The 21,754-nt window shown below is 33.3% G+C and overlaps 1 protein-coding gene across 1 annotated transcript; it reads left to right on the top strand.

The window, feature by feature from the left end:
- The first annotated feature begins 622 nt into the window (after positions 1-622).
- ALiX (programmed cell death 6-interacting protein-like protein AliX) lies at positions 623-20,348 on the top strand. The gene is made up of 15 exons (XM_072538625.1): positions 623-1,012; positions 1,093-1,211; positions 1,265-1,392; positions 9,406-9,559; positions 13,036-13,160; positions 13,239-13,340; positions 13,456-13,615; positions 13,778-14,065; positions 14,243-14,515; positions 15,746-15,861; positions 15,914-16,129; positions 16,256-16,405; positions 19,054-19,192; positions 19,274-19,468; positions 19,666-20,348. Exons 1-15 carry the CDS (start codon positions 807-809, stop codon positions 19,833-19,835), a joined length of 2,541 nt encoding a protein of 846 aa, XP_072394726.1. The 5' UTR covers positions 623-806; the 3' UTR covers positions 19,836-20,348.
- Positions 20,349-21,754: the final 1,406 nt, after the last annotated feature.

Genomic DNA, 21,754 nt, shown 5'->3' with positions numbered 1-21,754 from the left:
TCTCTATTCTGAGCAACATACATTTATATACCATACCCTACTGGACAGCCCTTCTTGCAGATAGTTAGGAAGAGTTAATTGAAGTTGAATTGATATAATACATAGCAACCATCTACAAATAACCACGATTGGCCGGTTTGAGGTTGTGTAGGTTTATAGACCAATTATCTAAAGTTGTGTTGCAAGAAGAATTGTGTTTAATTCCATTCTTCTATGCCCGGTTTATAGCGTCCTGCGCCTTTCGGTTTCCAGTTCTCAGTAGATTTCGAATGAATCTCCAAGCCTCGAAGATTTGCTTCCACCTAGACATGATTCATCTTTCTCGCGTTTTCGTTCCCATGTTTGGTTTTAATGTCTTATAACTCTTCTTAAACACACATGGATATATGGTTTATTCTATGGGTTTATAGCTATTTATAATTATTTTCCATGTGATGGGCAATCCACTGTGTAATTTTTGTGGGAGCTAAGCTTCATTCATTGCTATAAGAATCTTAGTTTTTTTCGTTATTTTGTATATTAAAAATTTCCATTTGGACTACCCTTCATATTCCTAATGTTCCACCACTGTTTGAAAAAATTATCTTTGACTTTTTTCAACCGAATGTGTTTAATCTGACATTGACAGTTATTAATTTAATTCTTAGGAATCGTTGTCAGTTGACTTTCATACTTTTTACTTTGATTTTATACTAGAATAATTTCTCAACATTACTGTTTAGTGCCGGCCTTTAAACGAATGCGATTCTAGACTAGTTGTTAATTTAGTTATCTTTGTTGAACATTTTAGAAGTTTACAAACCACAATGGCTGATTTATTGTCCGTTCCTCTGAAGAAACCCAGTGATGTAGACATCATAACTCCTTTAAAGAATTTAATACAGTCCCGGTACAGCACTGCAGATAAGCCTGAAGATTGTTCAGAAGCTATAAATGAGTTTTCCAAGCAAAGAAATAACGCTATCTGGAAGGCGTTTGAAAAATACGAGAGCTCATTGGAAATTATTTATGGGTATGATTCATCCGTGTATTAACTAAATCCTTGTCACCCACAGTAATAAAAATATTAATTTTATAAATTATCTCTTGTAGATACTATGATCAAATAGTGGCTTTAGAAGGGAAAATTCCCCCACAGGAGCTGCAAGTGCCCTTTAAGTGGAAAGATGCTTTTGACAAAGGAAATCTTTTTGGAACCAGGATGAGTTTGAGTACGTCCAATAAAATATTTGTTTATAGTTAATACCAACTGGTTTTTTTTTAGCTATTTCTTCCTTGAGTTTTGAGAAGGTATGTGTCATGTTCAATATAGCTGCTTTGCAGAGTAGTGTGGCTGCTGCCCAGAGTGTCGAGAGTGATGAAGGACTCAAATTGGCAGCTAAATTGTTGCAGGTAAATATTGACAACTACAGTATACTAGTTTTTTTAAAAACATTCTCTGAAACAACTATATTCATAATTTTTTTTGGTTTGTATTTTTATCATCCAAGTTTTGTTTGCATATACTTATTGTTGTTGATGTAATTTTGATGTTTTTTCTTGTTTTACCTACTACTAATAGTACTTGTAGTTATTTTTATTTGATTTCACTAGTTATTTTATGAGACTCCTCTTGTACTGTATATCTTTCGTTGGAAGTGTTGTTTAGTCAGGAGATCCTAAGGATTGTCTGACTGCCAGTATGTGCTAGTTCATTTAGCGTTACCCAGGGTGCACGTGTAGTATTCTACTACAGACGCGAACTAGCTCTACACCCCAAAAATATTATATGTAGAGATTGACATCAGTATGACATGTTGAAATCATACCAGGAAATTTTAGAGAAGATTCCACAATAGAAATAAAGATAGAGAATGTGTGTGATACATTGTTACTCTTAGTTTTTTTTCTTAAACATCTTTCATTGCAGCTTTTATTGCTTTTGTTTTATTTTACCACACAGTCATTTTCTCGCTATCATTGTTGTGATAATACTGTATCATACACATAATTGTTTTATTTATATTCTCTTCTAATTCCAATAGTTTGGATTGGTTTTTATTATTGTTATAAGTAAAAGAGGTCTCCTGTTATTCTCTGATTATCCACATATTTGTGACCAATATGATAAGATGCTTCCTGAGCCTGACAAGCTGGTTAGTGCTATGTATCTGCATGCAAGTAACTAGGTATAAATATAAAGAAATTAGTACTAAAACTCTATTAATTAAAATAAAGACAAATATGCACAGTCCATTGTATCACCCCTATCATAAGAAATGGGCCCATAAGGATCTAGCCTTCTGCCTAGATCCTTTGGCATTTCTGGGGCCCAGGAATATGAATCTTATTAGATTGCACTAATAGGCAGTCATGGAAAACATCTTTATTTTTCATATTGAGAAAAATATTTCATTTCATTGAATCTCAAAATGTGGTTTCTATTTTGTTTTTTATTAATTTCGTTTTTTTATTTATTTGCGATGTCACAATTCTGGTATTAAACTATTAGCAATTTAAGGCCAAAATGCACTATTTTAAGAACTTTTGTCTATCAGTAAAAAGTAAATCATTTTGAACAGATTTGGAGGTAATTATTTGATAAAACAGATTTAAAGCTCTAAAATGACAATTTCCAAATGTTGATTTACTAACTTGATGCTTAGGAAACTGTAAAAATCTTAAGAATTCTTAATTTTCAATAAATGTTAATAGTCATTGTAAAAATGAACCCATAACCTTGATATTGTGTGGAAAGTTGAGTCTTATAGTGTTAAGAATGTGGTTAAAATTTCAGAGTGATTTAGTAATTAGTTTAACAGTTATTCAATTTGTTTTTCCTAAACATTTTTTTTTAATAACTTAAGTCAGAAAAGATGAACTTAACAATGATTTTCTATTCTACTCAAACCTGAATAAAAATAAAATTAAATGTTCGTTTTTTACAGTATGTCTGAAACACGGAAAGTAAAATTTACATTATCTCAATTATTTTTGTGGTTGGAAGGTCGGCGGAGATCTTTAGTTGAGGGTAAGGCAGTTTTTGGAGCTGGCCACGTTATATTTTGTAAATTACTTACGTTTTCTACTATGAGACCTTTAAGGCAATTTAGCTGATGGAACAGCATTTTTCTTCAGTCTTCTCAATTTAGTTTCAGGTGTTACTATAAAATAAATTAAATATAAATGTATTAAAATACAAATAATATTTTAATCAACATCAACACTTACTTGGAAAGTAATCGTTCTCAGTAAAATGTAAACTGCATAGTCAAGTAGTTGGTTATAGGTTTGCGAATTCGCAAAATGCATTGCCAAACTTTTCTCATATTCTCGTCCAGCGGAAACTTACATATGGAATATTTTTTGTGAATTATAATAGGATGAACATTGAGGAACACTGTAATAGTTTTTTAAAGTCGAAGTTATTGTTAATTACCGTATAAACCGGTCGCTAATATGTATACAAATTAATGAAATTTTCAAGGTTTTCCCGAAGTGGATGCTTTTGAAATCTACCACCAGGTGTCGCCCACTTTGCGGTTCCTAGCGAATAGAGGGGGGTCTGGAATCTTCAAAAGACCTCTCAGTCCAGGACACCGCCTGACTGAACTTAGTGCAGGATTCGTTCTTCGTACTCCCGGCGATAGTTCCCGAGGTACTTTAAAATGCGGTACTAGTCTACACCGAACGCCTATCTGCTAAACCCGACCTTACTCTGTCATCCAACGATGCGGAAGCGAAATGACCGCTGTAAGGCCGGCATCACTTCCGAAGCACTACATCACTTGCTATCCTATTTACCTGCTTAATCCCCTTAACAGCAACAACTTTTTGTGGCTTCTGGACCGTCATAGCGGACATTTCGTCTAGATTAAATACTCTTCTTCCATCAGCAAATGCAGTTCTTGAATAAATGGACTAAAGGTTTTCAAAAAAGATTCCTACAATATTTTATATAGTAAAACGCTAAGCCCTTTTCTTGTCCACCACTTTACTCAAAAACCATATTAGATAATTAAAATATTTTTTCGGAATATTATTAGTATTACGTATGAGATTGTCAAGATATACTTTTGGTACAAAAATTCACTTCCGGTTTTGAGATGACCGGAAGTTAAAATTTACTTTAAGTTTTAGACCCCACAATGTATATATGGATCGAAAGGTCTCGTCGAGACGAATCTAAATATGTACTTCCGGTTGAGATCCGACACCGGAAGTGACCCGAAACGCGCATAAAACGTCAAGATAGAGCAAATCTGACACAGGATTCGTGATCAGCATGCAAAATTAACTGCTAAATTTCATTCCGGTTTTGAGGTCGACTTCCATAATCACTTTTTTTTTTACTTGCATTATTATTGATGAATGTTATGTATATTCTTGCTTATATTGCTTGTATTGATCTCTTAATTTTTCTCGCAAAATAAAAATTTCATTTAAAAAACTCGATGTCGAGTTGGTCCGCTAGTGTCTATTAAAAAAGGTAGCCCTATACAAGCTACAGCCTTCTGGCTTTCTTAATGAAAGTTGTTTATGTCGGTCGCGAAATCCCCGAAACCATTTTAACCCTGCCCTCTCTTGGTTGTGGCATTTTTCGGGTATTTTCTTTTTATCGTGGACAGCCATTTTGTAGACAAGTTTATGACAATCGGTAACAGACAACTCATAAAACATTCGGGAACAATCTATTATATATCGTGTTCTAGGGAAGCTTCCTTTTCTGTTGTAAAATGTGTTCATATGGATATTACTGACATCATAAAATTCTTTAGCTTTCTTTGTGTAGCTTGCCAAAGTTTGAAAAGCAGTACCTTTTGTGGCAACTACTTTTCTGATACTTTCACCATTTAGCACAAGATTAACTGCTTCTTTCATTTTTTCTTCAAGGCAGTTTCCTATTTTTCTTTTTTTTTTTTGGTTCCATATTTGAAAGCTCACACCCCTCGATTAAAATGTAATTTCATTTTTTCTTCATCAAAGCATTCATTCATTCTTAACTGTTAAATTTGTATTCATTTTAAGTCTAGTCGGTCATAATTTTGGTCTCAAAAATAGGGACCAGCGAGATATTTTTTTTAGTAATAATTATAAATATGAAATAATCTATGTGGTCGTATAATTCGAGAATTGTTGGTAATAAAATATTAATTGCTAAAAAGAACTTTCCAAAACATTTCGTCTTTTATTGCTATAAACGTTTTATACTACTTTATATATATTTTTGTATTTTTACTGGTAATTAAGGTCACGCTGACTTAAATGATAAAATATTTATGTAGATAATATCTGGTGGATTCTCCACAAATTAGCCATAAACTAAACCTAGAGGTGCTTTTAATATATTTTATATTAAAATTGTTCTTTTTCTGATTTGTAGAATGTCCCATAGTTTTATTTTTACAGTTTGTGTATTTCAGTCAGAATGCACAACATGTATTTATTTGTAGTTAATTCATTTCAAACATATTAAACATAATAAAAATTTACCAGTAGCAGTTGAGTGCTCAGTAGTAATCAAATAAATATGTGACATTATGCATGTTATCAATGCATTTCTTCTCTAAGAACGTGCCTTGTATAAAAACAGCTTCAATATTATAAGAATTTGTGTAGGGGGTCTGGCAATATTAAAACCAAATGTACAAGGCATTTATCTTTATCGATTGGATACTTGTATATGTGAGGTGTAGTTTACATCAATTTAGACAGATCTTCAGACCTTCTTAGTCTCAGATGTTATTGAACTTAACATATGTTAAAATTCAGCGCAAAATAAGAGCCCCATATTTTTTTGTTTTGCTCAAGGTACAAAAAATGCTTTGGCAAACTTTGGAACGGTTCAAGATATTTTTTAGTTTATTTTGATAATCATTTATAGGATAAAATGAGAGTCTTAGTTTGGCAATATGCATCCAAGTTGTTTTGATACAGTTTTCTGAAATTTTTAAAACTATTCCAAAAAATTTTTTAAAGATACCAATCCCAAAAATTTTAATTTGTTTACTGTTCATTGGTACTATAAAGTACCTACTACATTCCCTGGAAAGGAGAACTTCCACTTTTCAGTTAAAAAGATTTGCTACAATGCAACAGAACCGTCTAGAACAATTTGGAAAATTCTAGATAATTATGAACTGCAATTGAACCTAAAACAATCAGGAAGCTTCTAGATAATTCTATATGTATTTGAATTGACATATAAAAATGATGATGCGCAAGCTTACAGTTCAGTTGTTAACAATCAAACAAACCTGTAATGCTTTTGTTAGGATGCTGATGATTTAGCTGAATAGTGTTTTTTTTTAACTGTGTTCTGTCTTTGAAATTTAGTTGTGTTTTAAATTGTTTTTTTTTAATTTCTGGATTGTTTTTGGAAATATTCACCGATGTCTTCTGACTGGGCAACAGGAGAATGAAGTATGCTGATTATTTGAATATTGTTCTGAAGCTATTTTCTTGGGGCATCTTAATGCAATTTACTATTTTTGTTGGGAATCCCAAAAAAGTAAATTGCATTTGAATATGCATAAGAAAGTGATATATAGGGCTATTAAAAAAGAGTTTCAAAATATTGGAAACAAGTGTTTCAAGACTCTTGTTTTCTAAATATTTCAACAGAATATCGATGATGGTAGCAACTGAGTAGGGAGTCGCCCATGCCGTGGATTATGATGAAAATTTTGTATCTACAGAGGAACAATTACAGTCAGTTCCCGAATTAGTCAGCTATAAAGGCTGGTGTTATACTGATTAAAAAACCATGATCTTTATGTGCAGGTTCTAAAAATTATCCGTGTCTCTGTTAAAGCAAACATTTTTGCACCACATTCCATCTGCATCAAAATACATGGTGAACAAAATAAGATCTGTAAGGTTTACAAAAGGAGTGTTTATAAAACCAGATCTCTATTATAGTTATCCTGTGAATGAAACACAAATTCAAATTGCTCATTCATTTTATCTTGAAGATAAATAGGACTGTTGCTCGCCACAGTTCAAAAAAGACACTATCATTGTAACTGTTGCAACAGCTGTTAAAATCACAGTAAATACGCAACATATAGTATATAAATATATACATAAGTGTGGTCCTACTTAACTAGAATTTTCCCATTCCATTCTTTATTAATAGTTCTCTCTATTATATCTTTAATTTTAAAATTAATACAATTGATACCAAATAAATTACTCACGATACCATCTTTGATTTTTTTAACAAGGTTCATGAGTTTTTGTTGTTTTCGTGACATTAAAAATACATAAAAAGTTCAGTTACTCATTGACATCAAAGTGATTAAAAAACTATGTATCTATGAATAATTTAAATTGTTATCAGTTGTTGTATAAACAAATTTAAGATATTGTTGTGTAAATACCACAGAATGTCGTTAATAATCAATTTCACAATAATATTAAATCAGCAACTGAATATATTTAAAAAGTAGATTGGTCTTCATGATCTTTTGTAATGTTAAATTTTCTCTTTAACCATTGTTTGATATTGTTTTTATCCTCGCCAAGTCCTCTAGTCTCAAAGTTTTAACTCTGTTGTGATCTTTTCTTAGTCTTCTTAATATAATTTTTATCTCATGCAATTATAGCTATATTCCAAAAGCATCCTATGTTCACTTATAAGTAGAAATGCTTTATTCTTCATCATCCAGCTCGTAGCATCCTTATTCGATTTAACAAAATCGATGCTCCTATCGATGCTCTAAACCCATGAAGCAGTTTTGAAATTGAATTTTTGTAAACAAAAAGAGAAATCAAACGATTTCTACCTGGCGAAACCGAATGTTGAATTTTTGTAATTTAAGCATCATTTTCGGTTTGGAAACATACGATTTGAAAATATCATTCTTGGGCACAACAAAACACCAAAATACTAAAAAAATTCTGCAGAAAAAAAACTAGATATTTTTCTTTGTAAAATTTGAACATAAACTCCTTTAGAGCAACCGCATAAAAAATATAAAAATAATTCCATGAAAGTGAAAGATTTCTAATTGACGTTGACCTCGAAACTAATAATCCTCAAACACACATAAGCACACAAGTTCACAGCATAACAGTTATTGGCACAATGTTGCTGTTCATGGTATGTGCACAATTCCACAGAAATGAAATGTTCTAACTGCTTTGTTCTTTTTTCTAGATATTTATTTTTAAGCCATTGTCTCCACTTATCATGTCTATTCTAGTCATAATATTTTCATATCATCAGCTTATCGGACGTTGTTGATTTTTTGTCCTCATATTGTTACTCCTTGCCATTCTTCAAAATTTAGGCGCATAATGTTCACTGTTTATGTTAAATATAATGGGGAAGATAATGAATCCCTGTCGAACTCCGGCTTTTCCTAGTTTGAATTAGAGACCGACCGAATGTGATTTTTTTGGCCGAAGCCGATGCCGAAGTTCGGCCTGTAGGATACCTTCGGCCGAAGCCGAAGCCGAAGCCGAAGGTGACTAAAAATTATTATTCCTATAATTATACCTATTATATGTTAAAAATTTAAATAATGTGCATTATATTTTTATTACCTGATAAGTGGTAAACAAAAATATAAAATTATGAGATAAAAAAGTCAAACACTTATACATTATTTGGTAATAGAAGCGATAAAAATAAATAACATTAAAAAACATTCATAGTCAATGGTCGATGTTTTGCCATTTAGGTATCTAGTCAAAACACCAGTAATCGCGAGTTTTAACAAATACAATAAAATTATAATTATCAGAATTTTACTACGTGAGAAATATTCAAATGATGATCTTTGAGACATCTTGGCCTATTGTTAAAATTTATATCCTATCTACTACCTGACCTGAAAGTTTGTAAAACGTTTTAGTTAAGGGTATAAAATAGGGTGTAAATATTATTCAAATTATCAAAGACTCGCCGAAGCATATTGTTCAGAGATTATTTCATTTCTATAGTATAGTAGTATAGCATACTGACAGAGCATTTTATAATTCCACCTTCGGCGAAACCTTCGGCTTTGTTTCGGCCGAAGCCGAATTTTAGCCGAAGGTTTAAATATTGGCCGAAGGTGGCCGAAGCCGATGCCGAAGCCGATTAATCGGTCGGTCTCTAGTTTGAATGTATGTTATTAATTTTTACATTTTTTATATTATCTATAGTTGTAGTTGTGTAGTACATTTGTTTTAATAGAAAGATAAGATGTTTTAAAGTACTCAAAAATGTACAAGGTTTCCTGATTGAATTCTCGAGCGTTTTGAACAAATACCCACTGTTCTTGGGGATGAAAAGAGTATCGATTTCAGTTTCTCATTGATAATAATGAGTATAATTTTTGCTTGTGTAGTTGATTACTACTACTGTATAATACTTTTTATAAATTGTTCTCGAACATTTTTGTATAATGGGATAACAAGTCTTTACATTATTTTTAGCAAGCCTCTGGAATCTTCAACTATTTGAAATCAACAGTGATGCTCGCCCTTCAACAGGATCCTACTCCAGATCTAAATCCAGACACTCTTGGTGCCCTCTCTCAACTGATGTTGGCCCAAGCTCAACAGATCTTTGTACATAAAGCCATACATGGTCAGTATATACATGACATAACATAACTATAATAATTTTTCCTTTTACAACGTCTAGACAGTTTACGAGCGGAATTCAGAAAGTATTTGTTGTTGTAGACTTGTTAACAATAAAGAAATAAATATTTTGCATTGAAATTTCAAGATATGTGCCAAAATATGTTATCTACATAATAGTTGCTAAAATTAATGCACTTTTCAAACCTAGATCACATAATTTCATCCTTCATTTCATCATTTCAGAAGAGAAATCCGTTAATTTAGTGAAAATTTGCTAATATAAGGGTGCTTTGTCCGGAAGAGTAGGGTGGAAATCATTATATCCTATTAATATGACAGGAGCAGGTCTTAAGTGAGTCAAGTGGTATGACACTGCAAAGTTTCTTTGCTTCAATAGTGTATTGAGGCAATCTTCAGTTTCCCGCTTTCACAATTCGGTTAAGAAAGGATTCGCCCTCGGTTTGAAAATCTTTGGGACATTTACTTGCAACTAAAAGACAGTTTTCTAAGCCAAGTCCTTGTGACACGATTTCACCTAGGAGATTTTATGAAATATTCGCATTTTAAGTCAGCAAAGTGAGGGATATAACGATTTAGCGAATCTGACACGAACTAGTTGATATCTTAGCCTAATGCCACGACATTCCATAACGGACTAAAGCCTACACAGTCACTCAGCCCGAGATATTTTTTTTGTTGTTGCGGCTGAAAATGTTACACTATATAATAGTGATTTAAAATATTGCCATATTTTATTATTCTAAGGGATATTTAGTCTTTTTTCAAATTCGATACACACGGTTCACAAGTAACGAAAATACCGATTATAAACCAAATAGCCTAGGTGTATTAAAATTGATTCACGGGTTTTTATTATGTTTTTATTAAAAATATTACACATTAATGTTTAAATGAAGCAATCAACTATTTTAGGATAATATTATGTATCTTAAAAAAACAATTTGAACACATAAACTTTTTCTCAAGACAACCTGTACACCTGGTACTACACTGGTTAGAATTCTTGGTTGCATGAGCTCTTCCGCACCTCTCAGAAAAGTGGCTGTAGCATACAACACAACGCCGTCGTTTGTCGTATTCTTCGAGTTTATGTGATATTTCGTACTGTTGCGTGTTCATGTTTTAGGCATTTCTGCTACAAGTTTTTCCCCGAACGTCGTTATGTCCATTTTCGTGTGCAAAGTTAGCAGGATTAGTGCGTTTACAACAGCGGCACTGGTAAGGATTTCAATACCTACTTTACGATACCATTTGATTGATCTGCGGACAGGATTAGTGTAAGCTGATCTCTGATCCGAAATATCTATATAAGACTTAACGGAATTATATTCCACTATTGTATTTGGTTCCTTTTGGTACCTGTCTGTGTCTGTACCGTAATCATTTCTGGACAAGATTTGGTTGTTAAAATACAAACTTCTCGTTTGTCAACCCATTTACCAACAATAACTTGTGTTGCTTTCAAGAGTTATCATGTCCCCTCTTGATAGTTTTTTTTCAAGGATCACTTTTTGATTATATTTTCTATGTTTTCGCAGCGTCCTTATCAAATGTATATTATTATCGTTGAGTAAATGGGCTAAACCAACGCTTGTATAGTAGTTGTTCGTTACTAATGTTCTACCACTTTTAAGAAGAGGTTGCATCAATTCCATTACCACTTGGCTAAACAGGCTGAACAATTTTTTCGTTTTTTATATATTTTGATCAAATGAAAAGGCAGATATCGAGCACAGTTTATTAATAGCTTGACTCCATATATTCAGATGCCTTCATCAATATCTTTTAGAGCATCTTTAAAAATGTGCTCCGAGTACAGATTTAATATCAGCGGTGAAATTATGCACCCCTGTCTCACTCCCCTTAAGATTTTGACCTTATCTGTATACTCGGAGCACCGCTGATTCATTCCAATACAGGTTAGCTATAATTTTTAGCCCTCTTCCGTCAATCCCTGTTCTCTTCAACACTTCCATCATTTGTTCATGCCTGACTCTATCGAAAGCCTTCTTGTAGTCAATCAGGCATGCAAAAACATCACAGCTGACATCTCTACATTTCTGAAACAATATCTGCACGCTAAATAAAGCTTCTCTCATACCAACGGCGTTCACAAATCCAAACTGATTGGGCGCAATTTGTTCCTCGCATTTCCGGTAAATTCTTTTGTGGATGACTTTTAAAAACAGCTTCAGCAGATGGCTCATTAGGCTTATGGTCCTATAATCTTCACAAAGTTTTGCTCCTGGTTTTTTAGGCAATGGTACGAACTCCGATTTGAGCAGCTCTCCTGGTATTTTTCCTGGCTTGTATATTTCATTAAATATTTCAGTTATTATTTTTATTTGTTCTGCATCTAATAGCTTTAACAGTTTTGCAGGAATTTCATCAAGTCCCGGTGCCTTTCCATCCTTCATTTGTCTGACGGCTTCCGTTATTTTTTCTGGTAGGATTTAGGGACCTGAATTTTCTTCGATGGTGGGCTCTTGTATTGTTCTAAGGTCATGGAAAAGTTTCTCCAAGTATTCTTCCCATACTTTCTTTTTATCTTCTTTGGTTACGGCAAGATTACCTTCATCATCTGTTATTTTTCCGCTGTTGCGTTTTCGGAACTTTCTAGCGATCCTTCACCTTTCGATGAACATTGAAGTTATCATATCGACTCTGATACTCCTCTATTTCTTGACATTGCTCTGTCAAATTGTTGGATAGACCAAAATTGACGAAATGCCCTGAAGATGCTCTAGGAAGCGAAAGTACTTGGGCAAGATTTAATTAATAAACTGTGCTCGATATCTGCCTTTTCATTTGATAAAAGTTCATTTATTCGAGCATTCAACCTTATATCAATTTTATATGTTTGTTCATCAGAATTATCTGAACTCTCCGAATACCAGGGATCATTGATATAATCATCAATCATCATCGTCTTCAAATTCAAATTCAGTTAAATTTTCAGCTATAATTTCGAGTTCCCTTGCTGAAAGCACTTTATTTTTTCTGTTAGACATAACTATTGAGATAAGGGCACGATAACTACACTTCAGACTGCAATAAGTAACTGCTGTCGATTCAAACAATACAAAATATATACTTGTCGAGGTCATTGATATTATGTACGACTGTTGCCAAATTATTTCCCCAAATTTCGAACTGAACTTAAAATGTAGTCGCCACAGCCCAAGTCTACTGAAACATCCATATAAATGCACAGTTAGCAAGCTTAGCTGATGAACACAGATCTTCAAACATTGGATATTAGTATGTATCAGATATATACGTACGGGTTCATGTCAAGTTTTTTTTTTGTGTATCTGATTTAATACACATGGGGTTTAAAGTGTTTAAAGTTTAAAGAAAAACCCTCTGTCACAAAGGTCCTATAATTTTACGTTCTGGTCGTCTGTCATATATGGATGTAGCTTTAAGAAATGAAATACTTTGTTTCTGTTTTAGATAACATGAAAGACGTAATTGTAGCCAAACTGGCTTCGCAATGTGAAGATCTATATGCAGAATGCCTTAAAATATTTCAAAGAGATAACCTCAAACACATTTGGGATAAGGATTGGATTACAACAGTAAGTGGAGAAGGAGAAAGAATTTATTAAAATTATTACAAATATCAAAACAATGATAATTTATATGGTTATTTTTAGATTGCTGGTAAACAAGCAGCACTTGGAGCTGTAGCTGAGTTCTATCAGAGTCTAGTGTGCAAGGCCAATAAAACCATAGGACAAGAAATATCCAGGTTGAGGGTAAGGATCAATAAACACAGAACAACCATTCACACCTTTAAGTTTAGCCACTAAATTCGTTGATCATATTGTTTTTCCCATAATACTATATTTTTACATATATTTTTGATTTTAGAGATCTAATGAACTCTTCAAGGCTGCACAGTCCAGATCTGGCAGGTCATTCTTCAATGAAGTAGCTTCTAGGGTAGAAAGAAACCTCAACGAAGCTATAAAAGATAACGACTTCATTTACCACGAGATTATTCCAGACATTAAAAGTGTTGAACCAATCGGTAAGTACTTCTTACTGATTTAAATATGTTTACCAGCGGAAAAATAATATATAAAAATATATAAAATAATATTAAACAAGAAATACTAATTTAAACGTTAATAGTAACATTTTTTATCTGAAAGTTTAGGTTTTTGAACTAAAATATTTGTTTGATTTATAGGTAAAGCTCAGCCCGCCAAAGTGCTACAAGTAGCCCATCCAATGAGCCAAAATTTCAACGACTTGTTCACTGAGTTGGTACCCGTGGCAGTCCATCAGGCTCTAGCTTCTTATGACATCAGAAAAACCGAAATAGTCAATACTGAGATCACTAAATTAAGAGAATCGTCTCAATTGTTGAACGGTCTTTTAGCCAGTTTGAATTTACCTGCTGCTATCGAGGTTACCGGTAGTGGAGATGAGGTACCTCCGTCCATTTTGGAAAAATCCAACTCCATTATTACTTTAGGTATGTATAGATTACTACTAATGGATCATTTCAAAGTACTATTATTGTAAAAAATAATATCGAACGTACTCAGTTGCCAGTTTGAGATATACTTGGCTGTTTTTTTATCTTTCAATCCCCTTTTTCGAGTTATCTTCGGTAGGTACTTGGTCTTTCATGTGTAATTCTTTATTTTAGGAGGCATAGGTGAGCTAGAACGCATGGTCACCGAGCTACCAGAACTGTTGAAGAGAAACCAAGACATTTTAGATGAAACAGACAGAATGTTAAATGAAGAAAAGTCGTCGGACGATGCGCTTAGAGCCCAATTCAAGGAGAAATGGACTAGAACTCCATCTGATAATCTTACGGAAATGTTCAAGTCCAATTCTGCAAAATATAGACAGATAATCAATAATGCTGTTCAAGCTGATAAAACTGTGAGAGAAAAGTTTGATACCCACAAACAAGGTAAGATTTACTGTTTTTTTATGTTAGACTGAGATAGACTGAGAAATCAGGACCGTACGCGCTTCGTTTCAAAAATCTTTACTCATTAGTTTAACTGAGTTAAATCAGAGAATAAACTAAAAAAACAAATTAATTTTATTAAAAATGCCTTTATACATAAAATATCACTAATACCTCGTAAATACTTATGTACATATATACAAAAAAAATGCAAATAGTTTACCCTATACGACACGATAAATATATATGTCGTAGGCAATCGTTGTAACACGTCATTCCGTGAAAAGCCTAGTCATTACACGTATTGCCGGCAAACGCTGTATTACAACCATTATTACTTTGTTTGATTGAAATTATGCGTCATTTCACGGACTGCCGTTTACGCTTTAGGCAAACTGTCCGAATGATTGAAAATTACAGCGCCTGGTAGCAAGTTTAGTGTCTAAGTCATAGCCAACTAGGTAGAATATTTTATTTAATATTTTATACATCAACAACCTTAACTACCTAAGTATTTTGATATCTTATCCAGTAGTAACAAATTAAGGATCAGTCTAGATTATTATGTATTTTTTTTTCGAAAAATTATTTTTGATTGAATATTTTCAAGGCCAACCTGATAAAATTTCACATGCTTTTTGTTGCAATTAAAGTTTGCCTCAAATAATCACGAATAACTCACAAATTAAAGCAGTTAGATATAGGGAAAGTTTAATAAATAATAAAGTATTATAAAATATCATTTCATTATGATACTAAAATAGAGCATTTAAGAAAATGATTATTCCAAGTCCGACCCTGTATATCGAAATTAAATATTTCGCTATGTCAATTTTAGACAATAGTAGATTATATTAAAAATCTTTTGAATATAAAATATATTTTTTGATGTCAAATCTCTAATTCTGCAGGGTGTTAATTTTGCTACGAAATTAATAAAAAAACGTATTTGTATTTTAAACTGCCTCTTATAACACTGCCCAACCTTATATTTAATAAACGAGAACATCGAAAAGAGTCTAAAAATGTAAAAATATACAGGTTTTTCCATGAAAAAAAAAAAAAGAAGTTTGTTCCACTCCGCCAATATGGGTGGCCCTGTATATTTGAAAATATTTTTAGAGTATGGTCCTATCTGTGATCTAACTTTTTCCTCGCACTAATGCCGCACCCTGTATGAGAAAAAATTATTTCAATAATAAAATAATTAACTTTTTTTTATTTTGTTAGGTATGGAACTATTAAGTAATGGCCCAGGAGCAATACATAGTGCACTGCCCAGTGGAACCGGTGGAAGCGTTGGAAATTCCTCTGCCGTTGAAACTTTGAGGGGATTAATGGAAGAGGTGATATTAAAAAATTCAAAACGATTCGATTTTTGTAATATCTTTTTTTTAGGTGGACACAATTAAGGCCGAAAGAGAAGCCATTGAGGCTGAGCTGAAGAGTCCCACGACCGATATGAAAGATGCTTTCCTCGGTGCTCTAGCCAAAGAAGGCGTCATCAATGAGGCAGCTATTTCTTACGAGAACCTAGGCAAGATCTACGGTCCTCTACAAAAACAAGTCGCCGAAAGTATCGAGAAACAAGGATCTTTGGTCCAAAGAATACAAGTGAGTCTTTGAAAGAATTTTAATATGCCAAAAAGTCAATTTTAAATCAATAAATAATTCAAAAATGATATAATTTATTTTTGCTTTTTTTTTTAAAGTGTGTTTACATTTTTTTATTGTTTTCAGCAAGCTCATTCCCAATTCGTCTCTGAAAGGGGCTCTACTGCTGGAGGAAGAGAACAGATGATGTGTTCTTTGGCCTCTGCTCACGACGCTTTTAGGGATTTATTGAACAACTTACAAGAAGGTACCAAATTCTACAACGACCTGACACAGGTAAAATATGCTTATGTTATGTTTGGATTCATTTATGCATTTACCTCAACAGTGGAGTATTGGATAAGATAAGTAATAAGAATTATGGATTGACCGACAAGATCTCCAGAAATTATCCCATCTGATTTTGAAAATAATACTGGTTCTAAATTTAGAAATAGCTTGAAACTTTATTTGTACTAAAGATTGCAAAGTTTAAATATCAGGTTTGATGTAGGTACTTTTAAGGATCAGCTTTGTATTTGTGAAAATGATTTTTCACCAACAAACGTGTATAGTTGGCAGTAGGAGCGATTACATATTTGACAGTTGACTTACTTGCCTTTGGTCTTATAGGCATCAGTTATGTTTACACTTTTAGAGCTGAAAATTCTGAAAGGTGTTGTTGTACCCTCAGATTGATATCAAATTCTGATCTTTCTGTATTTGTACTCTGTACTGTATCTCTGACCTGCTGTTTACTCTTTATTTTGATTGGTAACGTCTTCTTTCGTTATTGGTAACTAGATCTTGCTTCATTGTATTGGTGTGTTTCCTATACAATTTATTTCATTTCGTAGGATGAGAGCTGCTCGCTTGACTTTACTCTTTTTACTATCTGTTTCTTTCGAAACAGATAGTAAAAAGAGAAAAGAGGAATTGATGCATCTTTTCATTAAACTCTGTGTTTATTGCCCAAGCATGTTTGCATATCTGAGATATATCAAAGTCTCCGTTTTTAATTTAAGATTCGCGTTTTGAATAAAATAGATCGTAATGTATTGGTTGTTGGTGTAATATATCTATTTCCTACCCTTTTTAGTTTTTCTAATAAATTTTTTACGTATGGGATTGTTGTTTTCTCCGATTCCCTTGTTGTGAGTGTTAGAATTAAAACAACCAATACGTTGAGATCTATTTTATCCAAAATCACCAACAACATACAGGACATATCAAGAATTGAATTTATAAATACACATCAAAAATATCTAAGGAACACAGTTTTTTTTCATATGTACATAAATTTTATTTGGATTTTAAAAAGTGACATATCGTTATAATGCCTGATTAATCAGCAATTAATTCATCTTAGTTTCGGTCTAATATGATTTCTCTATGATCAAATAATCAAACAAAAGTTACGATTGCACTAATTTAATGGAAATTTTTAACATAAAAGTCATTAAAAACATAAAATTCTAACAACAAATGTGTTAGTAAATCCAGTAGCATTAATTACAGCTTCACACCATCTTGGCATTCTTAAAATTAAATTATCAATTTTGTTTTGAGGCAATAGAATCCATTCCTGTATAATAAGATCTTAACGAACTTGTGAAGTATGAAAATTGTGCAGATGAGGAGCAATCCATCTCTTAAGCATATCACATACATGCGTGATTGTGCCAAACTGTAATATCATCATTATGAAACCAATATCTTACTGTTGCTGCAGTATGTGGCCTTGCATTATCTTGCATGTGACGCAAAATCAGGACCTGTAGCAGTTGCAAATGTATGGACAACAGGTTCTAAGATACGATCAGTATATTGATGGTATTGGTAAACAGTTCGATGATGAAAAATTATTCCAGTCCACATCATAACCCATAAATTACTGTATGAACAAACACCCTGTACGTGCCTGAGTCTCTCTTGTCGACCAGGACCTCTCCGAACTCTCACTCTTCTTAAATCAGGGTAGAGTAACACATAGCTTCATTTGTAACACAGAACTTCATTCTTGTTAGCCCCAATGCACATGTTGTTGTGCCCACCTTAATCTGAGTCCACGTCCATGACGTAACATGGGAACCCTCAACAGCAGGCAATCTATTCATTAAAGTTTGGTCGCGTACAGTAATGTTGTGGATATTTTCTAAGGCTTCACAGAGTTCACTTGCAGTTACATGGATATTTCGACGAGCTAATCCTATCTCATACCGATTCTGTCGAAAAGTAGTTGCACGTTGATGACCTCCATGTCTTTCAGCGACATTACCAAATTATTCATATCGATGCCACAATCGCGAAATAACGCTCTGAGACACGTTAAGATGATGTGCAATATCAGCTTGTGAAAGACCAACCTCAGTCATATTCACAGCACTTACCGTTTGAATACGTGTTAAATGCCAACGCTCCATGATTAGCTTTACGTTTAATAATCTTGTTTTAGTAACCTTTTAAAGTAAATACAGACTATCTTTAAAATTTGAAGCACTTTTCTTTACAATTTGAAGCAATTAATCGTACAAATGTGTGGCGCTGTGTGTGCCTCAATAAAACAGTGCAATTGCCAGATCAATTTTCATGGCATACCTGGATCCGTACAGAAGTTTTAAAATCGACTGGTATGTATTAACAAAAAAAAATTTTATTGAAAAAAATTGAGTAATAGTTGTTCTTTAGACTTTTTTGATATGTGTACTTGGGACCTAAATGACCAATGGGAAGGTCACGTGGTCGATAAACTCGGTTCATTAGAAAGAGATGCAGGTACTGTTTTGCGTCAGTTTTCTATGTCGCACTGGGGGAACGGCCTGGATAGCAACAGTCAGTATTAAAAACGATTTTCGGACTGAAATTTAGTATCAGGAGGACTTATCATCAAAAGTTTTGTATTATTTCCGAGTTTAGTAAACTTGAGATATTTTTATGGGTTCTAGATGCTGGTAACCTTCCAAAATAAAGTATCAGACTTCTGCTTCGCCAGGAAAACAGAAAAAGAAGAACTACTGAAAGATTTGACTCAAGAAACCAGCAGAGGAACTCCCATACAGCCTTCTACGCCAAGCTATCACACAGGTGCAGTATTTTCTAAGTATTTCATATTGTTTTTTGTTTTTTTAAGTGTGCATATTGACGTGAGATCTTCTAAATTTTCAGAACCACCGAAGGCTCCCGAACCATCTCCAGCTGCACCACCACAGCAGTCTCAAGCTTCGGGATATCTACCGTATCCAGTGCAAGGACAAGGTATGCCGGTACCATACGGAGCTACACCTAACGCTCCTTATCCTACGTATGTGCCTCCGCCAATGCCTCAAGGCTACAATCCCTATGGAACCATGCCTTATCCATGTAAGTATGATATACTTCACACTTCATTTAATGTTAATGCTGCGACGAGACCATCATTGACTGGACTATATATTCGAGTCAATGAAAGGTAAAAAAATATGCATGGCCTGGACTATATAGTCAAGTCATTGAAATTTAAATATTCCTAAGTATTAAGAACAACTTTTCAGTAATTTTTCTAATATATTGTTTTTCAGCTTCATATCAATTCCCACAAGGTCCACCAGGCAGTTACCAGAATATCCAACAGGCTGCTCAAGCGCCATTCCCTCAACAACAGTTTGGCCAACAACCCGGATATGGTCAACAACAAGGAACTTACCCACCTGGAGCTTACCCTCCAGGAAGCTACCCCACCTGGCGTTAAGTCCTGTGTTAAATTTGGCCTCTAGTCCAGCATATAGCACTGCACAACGTGAATAACAGATCTTGTATCAATTATAAAAAAAGATAGACATCGGTTATATTCAACAGAAATTATAAATACTCGATTTTTGACTGCGCGTGTTTCGCATTACATTTTTGTACGGACACTGCCGTAATTCTTGAAAAAGAAAGAATTTCTCTTTTAGTACTAGCATTAGAAATGTGACAGTGATGGTATAAATAATATTTTTAGAGGTATTCTGATTCTAGAAATGCATTTATAAGTTCAGTTTGTATATTTCTTTATTCATTTTCGGCTCGTTGGATATAACCGACTTTTATTTTTAAGGAAAATGCTTAAACCCTGGCTTATAAAGTAATTTTTCAATGAATTGGGGTTGAAATTGTATTCTATTTAACATTGTGGTATCTTATTGATATATATTTGATTATATTCTTCATTATTCTATTTTAAAATCATGTTTTTTAATAAATGAATATAGTTTATGTCATACACTGTGTATTTTTTCGAATCGAATGAAGCAGCCGAAAATGTGGACGTACTTGGGAATAAAATACTCAAATACGAAGAAAATACATCACTATATAACTTACTAAACATTTGAATAGGGTCATAAAAGAGAAAAAGATAAGAAAGCAATGAAAAATTATCATAGGAATGCCAAAATTTATACAGAAGATTCAGAATCTTCAGAAGGTTCTAGAATGGGATTCAGGATGGGCCACGAGTGTGACTCATGACAAATCGCGATTGGACGCCCCCTAGCACATTGAATCATTTGTATCTGTTTATGTTACGGGAATAATCTCGGTAATCGCACCAATCGAGCAGAAATTGACGTGTGGCCATTGTGTGGTAATCTGTAAAAAATATCAAAGAAGTCATTGGAATGTGACATGCAGACCAAACTGGTAAAGTAGGGAATGTGCAAAATTGACGTATCTGAGCTAATAGACTAAACAGCTGTGGCTTGTCAAGATGTATATTTCAGTAAAACAGCGAATGTGCAGGTCCAATATTTACGACATCGTTCACTGTTTTTAGTTTAATGAATCTACACCTACTTTACTATTTACAACGCTAAACAGTCAAATATGAATATTCGATAAGTAAACAAGCGAATTTGCCACATTCGCACTTTTACCAAAGTGTATTACAACCATTATAGATCTTCAAAATAACAAAAGTGGCATATCATTTTGGAATTTTGATTGGAATTGGAACTTACATGGTAAAGTGAGATTTCTCAATTTCCGTACTGTAATTTTAATTTTGTGGTAAGTCGAATTTATTTATTATTTATTTGCAGCAACCTAATGATAATGTTGGTCTTGAAATATCGGCTAGAAGCAGTGATCTTAGTGATAGGCCTACTATAAATGATAACCGCAACCCAGCACAAAATCAGAATCATTTATCGCCAAAAAAGTGAAGTATCAAAAAATGGTGTCTATACAAGACAGGAGGAAGCATCCAAGAGACTAAAATGTCTCGAATATTCAAAGGTAAAGGTTTCTCGTTACTTTAAATATTTCAGAGTCACTTATAAGAGAAGCTCTTAAAAAGGTTAACTCTAGTGAAATTCTCTTATCTGACCTACGAGGTAAAAAAGATCCACCAAATAAGGTAAACTCTATAAATGAAAAATTCATAAGATATCACATTTTATCGTTCCCAAGAATGGAATCACAGTATGTAAGGAAGAAATCAGAATACCAATATTTAGCCAGTGACCTAAATGTAACAATTATGTTTGCATTGAAGAAAACAAAAATCCAGTATCTTTAGAAAAGTACAGACGAATTTTTAGTGAGTAAAAACTGAAATTTCACAAACCTGCTAAAGATCCTTGTAAGAAATGTATTGCTCATGATGAGCAAAAAGGAGATACAAACTAT

Source organism: Diabrotica undecimpunctata, chromosome 1 (assembly GCF_040954645.1).
Source record: "Diabrotica undecimpunctata isolate CICGRU chromosome 1, icDiaUnde3, whole genome shotgun sequence".
NCBI lineage: Eukaryota > Metazoa > Arthropoda > Insecta > Coleoptera > Chrysomelidae > Diabrotica > Diabrotica undecimpunctata.
This window is presented reverse-complemented; position numbering and strand designations above follow the sequence as displayed.